The sequence below is a fragment of the Helianthus annuus genome, chromosome 10 (assembly GCF_002127325.2).
Source record: "Helianthus annuus cultivar XRQ/B chromosome 10, HanXRQr2.0-SUNRISE, whole genome shotgun sequence".
NCBI classification, from domain to species: domain Eukaryota; kingdom Viridiplantae; phylum Streptophyta; class Magnoliopsida; order Asterales; family Asteraceae; genus Helianthus; species Helianthus annuus.
This window is the reverse complement of record NC_035442.2, coordinates 16,864,500-16,869,327: the sequence shown is the minus strand read 5'-3', so window position 1 is coordinate 16,869,327 and position 4,828 is coordinate 16,864,500. Positions and strand designations below refer to the sequence as shown.

The following is a 4,828-nucleotide window of genomic DNA, read 5'->3' as shown; positions in this document are numbered from 1 at the left end:
CCACCGAAATAATTTGATCTGAGAGTGATTACACGACTCTCTGATCATCCGGCAAATCGAAATTCCCCAACATCCACAAACTTTCTTACAACTAATCATCATTGTTCACTTTTACAATTATTTTTCGTAATCAATTTATGCATCTTACTTATTAATTTAGTTTTCAATATGATATAAATCTCAATATCATGTAAAAATATAATATAACTGATAATAGACATAATTTAGCATCTTTAAATATTAGATGAGACAAAAGTCACAAAAACTGATAGTAACGGGCAACGACTTAAACAAGAAAGCCAATATTGGGCCAACCCAGCTACCAGCAAAATTTCATATTTAGTAATATTTCTAATCAATGATCACATGGTCTCTTTACAGTTTATTTGGTTATGCTATTAATAAAAAAAAAAAAATCAAAAATGTCCATGCTTCTAATGCCACAAAATAAAAAATTTCCATGCTTTTAATGCAAATTAAAAGGATCATTTTTTGTCTCAATTTAAAAAAGAATTGAATATTAATGATTTGACAACTTAGAACGTGTTAAAAATGTATATACATTCTAAATGTGACCGTTTGGTATATCATGTATTACGACTATTCATATATTCCAACAAAACGACACGTGCAAGTATTAACATATCAACTGTCAGCAGCGCTGAAGATGGTAAGCAACGCCATGAAAAGATTGATGATATCAAGATACAAAGCAACCGCAGCCCAAATGTACTCATCATACGTGTACCGTTTGATCAGATCATCAGTGTCATACACTATGTATCCACAGAAGATTAAGGCAGCCAAACACCCATATATCATAACCGAAAGCTTACCTAGAGGAAAGAATATCTGCAACAAAATTTATAAAAAAACTGGAACCAAGAAACTAAAATTATGGTGCATATTCAAGGAAGAGGATAACCCACGAACCTGAATGAGGGCGAAGACGAGAAGCACCATAAGCGCACCGAACAAGAACGGGCCCAAGAAGTTGAAGTCATAGCCCATCTTGGCAGCCCAAAATGTGAACAAAGTGAGGCTCACAACCACCACTGCTGTCAAAATGGCTGCTTCCAGTATCACTTTTCCTGCAATATTCTCAAACAATTGAGTAATTATTTGTTCTATCAATCATTCCAATTCAATGGATATATGTATGACTAGAAATTTTTATCATCAGTAAGAAGAGATGCTTATTTTTCTTCTGAGAATTTGATATTAAACATGCACAACGAACCTGACAAACATGAATTGAGGGAGAGTAGGCTTACCGCTAGTGAAAGCGCATGTCAAACCGACAGAAAAAGCAAGAGAGACGGTGAAGATCCCGAGAAGCACATAGTTGACAGGATGGCGCTGGTGATAGAAATACAATGGGCACAAGGCTGTAGAACAAAAATTACACATCAATTCAACAAAGATGTAAATTTAATTAAACAAAATTACAACAAAAAAAAAAAACCTAGCAAATTCATGATTACACTGGTTTAATTAAACCAGAATCACACAAATTCTGCATATAAAAGATACATCTAAAACACAGAAATATCATTAACCGAAATCACAACATGAAAACCCTAGCGAATTCACGGTTACACAGGTTTGATTAAACCAGAATCACACAAATTCTGCATATAAATCAAACAATTATTACACATAAATTACAACACAGATATCATCAATCAACCCATTTACAAATAAGCAATGGAATCAAGCAAAAACACAACAAAAAAAAAAAAAAAAAAAAAAAAAAAAAAAAAAAAAAACTTAGCAAATTCACGATCACACCAACTTTGTTTAAACCAAAATCACACAAATGCTGCATATAAATCAAACAAGAATATATTAATAAAACATATATTACACATAAATTACAAGTGTACAACAACAATAAAAAATATATATATCATCAATCCAAAATTACACAGAAGCAATGAATTCACCCAAAATTACAACACAAAAACCCTAGCAAATTCAGGATCACACAAGATTAATTAAAACAAAATCACACAAACTTCTGCAGTATAAATCAAACAAAAATAAATTTACAAAAACACTTACAATACAAAAATATCATCAATCCACAACTACACAAAATCAAACAAAACCACAACACATAAACCCTAGCAAACTAACAACTACACAAAATCAAACCAGAATAACACGAAATTGGTAACAATAACTTACTGATGAACGGCGTGATGATGAGGATGATATAACAGGCCAATCCAGCGGTGGTAGTCGTTAAGAAAGTGACAATCGGATGAAACGACACGACGACAGCACCCACAGCGACGGTGAGAAGCAACTGTATGGCTACGATTGAGTAAACCTTGCGAATAAAAGACCACCGGAGTTCCGGCGACTCCGTCATAGTCGGGTAGAGTGTTCCGGTTGTTCCAGACTCCAAATCGGACTTCATGAACGGCGGTTTGTTTTGCATGTTGATGAAGTTGTGGAAATTGGAGGCAAAATTGGGGAATTAGGGTTTGTATTTGAACAGATTCTGAAGTTAATTTTGGAGTATAATTGAGGAGTTATTATAAAGAAAGGTGGTAACGGTTTTTTCGATGAGGGTTCAAACGAGTATTGGGTTGTTTTCATAAAGAATATTAAAATACGCGTACAAGTGAGCCGAATTGAACCGGTCAGACATTTGCTTGTGCTTAGTTCGTTTACAAACCGATTCGAATCGAACAGAGCGTTTTTTCAACTGAGCCAAAGTCGAACAACCGTCTTTCGATCCGAGCATTTTTCGAACAAACGTGAGCGAGTATCAAGCGATGAAGAACAAAATAGGAAAGCGATGATAGGGGTGTTAGTTTTTAGAGTAAAGTGCAATTTTCGCTGCTAAGGCTTCGTCCGATTAGATCATAAGTATAAATTTAACAAATAACAAGGAATAGAATAAGCATTCAACTGGTTCTACCGAGATCATCTGAGCAAGAAGATGAATCGTCGATCGATTGAAGTAGACCCTTATTCTATCGGAAGTTCGAAATGAAATGAACCGACTAAAGCAAAACCCTGGGGATTTGGCGTCTTGGCAATGGAGTTCGAATAATGATAGTCAATGCGGGGTTCTAATTAGGATTATGTACTTTTGAATTGAATGGCGGTTGAGACTTGACTATCGATTGACGCTCGCATTTTAGTATTTGATATTTTGACTTAATTACTCAAATGGACATTGGATTATTAGACTAGTCGGCCTTCAATTCTATACCTAAATGGCGTCTATTTGGAACTTAGACTAAATATTATTAAGGCAAAATTGCACTTTTCGTCCTTTATGTTTTGAAGTTTCTGCAGGCGCTGTCCTTTAAGTTTAAAAATTACACTCTATGTCCTTTATGTTTGCAACCTATAACGGGCGGTGTCCTTTCACCTAAACCCAGTTAACTTTTTTATGTTAAAACCCCTCTTTGTAAAGCTCCTTAACAGCAGGGACCATATGTGCAATATTCATTCTCTTTGAGAGAGAAGAGGGAAGTCCGGTGACCGGACACACCTCCGCCCGGCGTTTTTCCGGCACCACACCTCCGGCCACACCCACTCAACCTCCTCACCCTGTACCGCCTCACACGCACAACCCACTCTCACCCATCTCTCGTCCCTCATCTGAAACAGAAACGAACCACCACCACCACCACGATTGGTGGTGGGTGTCGGAGGCGACAACCGCAAGAGAGAGAGAGAAGCAGAGAGGGAGAGATCGGAGACACAAAAGTGAAGACGGCAATGACACCGTCGTCTGCGGCGGCGGCGGCGGGGAAGACGGCAGAACCCTCCTCTTTTCTCCTTTTTCCGGTTCGATTCAGGTCTGGTTCGTCGGGTTCAGGTGCAGGGTTGGTCAACACGGGTCAAGGGTTGGGTGTTTCAGTTGGTTCGGGTTTGAATGGTGACGACAGCGGTGGTGCTACGTCGCCGGCGTTGCCTGAACCAGAAGAGAGAACGAGAGATAGAGATGTTGTAGGATGAGCGTGGGGTGCGGCCGGAGAAGATGGAGATGATGTTTATCGCGAAAGACACGGAGTTCCCGGAGTTGCCGGAATCTGGCGAAATTGCCGGCCGGAGTTGCAGAGAAGATGGCGGCTGTTTTTGTGTTTGAATGTTTCACTTTTTTTACATAAAAGGTCCCTCATGTTTGAATTTAACGTTAAAAGTTAACTGGGTTTAGGTGAAAGGACACCGCCCGTTATAGGTTGCAAACATAAAGGACATAGGGTGTAATTTTTAAACTTAAAGGACAGCGCCTGCAGAAACTTCGAAACATAAAGGACGAAAAGTGCAATTTTGCCTATTATTAATGTGCGCCTCTAGTCATTATATGTCACACCCTGGCTTTGCGGAAGCGTGGTTAATTTGGTGTGACTTCTTAATACCATAGCTTAATCATAACAAGGCTATATGTATTAAAATATGCAAGATCATCCATTGATAATAAAAATATAAAACATTGTCTTAACGGGTGAAACACCCAACAATCATGACTTGTCTAAACATTACAACCATAAACATGACATAAACACGATTCAAGGTCTGTGACTCGTCCAGGAAGAAGTCACATTCCCCGAATCCTGGATGACCCTGATGTCTTATGCAGCGGGAAACCTGTTATACCGTGCCAGATCCTTAATTCCCTGAAATACATGTAAGTTGAAAAATCAACAATAATGTTGAGCGAGTTCATGCGAAAAATGAGTAAATAAACCTTTATCTTTATCAAAAACCCTGGTATGTAGCAAATAAGGAAAAAGAGATCACCAACGGTTTGCAAGGCCATTGATATGTGTAAATGCAAGTAGGAAGGCTCAAACCTAGC

At 38.1% G+C, this 4,828-nt stretch overlaps 1 protein-coding gene across 1 annotated transcript; it reads right to left on the bottom strand.

Annotated features, from left to right (window-relative positions):
* Window positions 1-504: 504 nt before the first annotated feature.
* On the bottom strand, window positions 505-2,566 carry LOC110884069 (protein LIFEGUARD 4). The gene is made up of 4 exons (XM_022131733.2): window positions 2,191-2,566; window positions 1,275-1,388; window positions 934-1,091; window positions 505-852 (listed from the first exon to the last, which is right to left on the bottom strand). The coding sequence occupies exons 1-4, from the start codon at window positions 2,444-2,446 to the stop codon at window positions 646-648; spliced, it is 735 nt and encodes a 244-aa protein (XP_021987425.1). The 5' UTR covers window positions 2,447-2,566; the 3' UTR covers window positions 505-645.
* Window positions 2,567-4,828: the final 2,262 nt, after the last annotated feature.

Excerpts from the sequence above, each read along its gene's own strand:
- LOC110884069 (XM_022131733.2), bottom strand. The coding sequence starts at position 2,446 with ATGCAAAACAAACCGCCGTTCATGAAGTCCGATTTGGAGTCTGGAACA. Across the intron at positions 1,389-2,190 it reads CATCATCACGCCGTTCATCA|CCTTGTGCCCATTGTATTTC; the intron begins GTAAGTTATTGT and ends TTTGTTCTACAG. Across the intron at positions 853-933 it reads TCGTCTTCGCCCTCATTCAG|ATATTCTTTCCTCTAGGTAA; the intron begins GTTCGTGGGTTA and ends ATTTTGTTGCAG.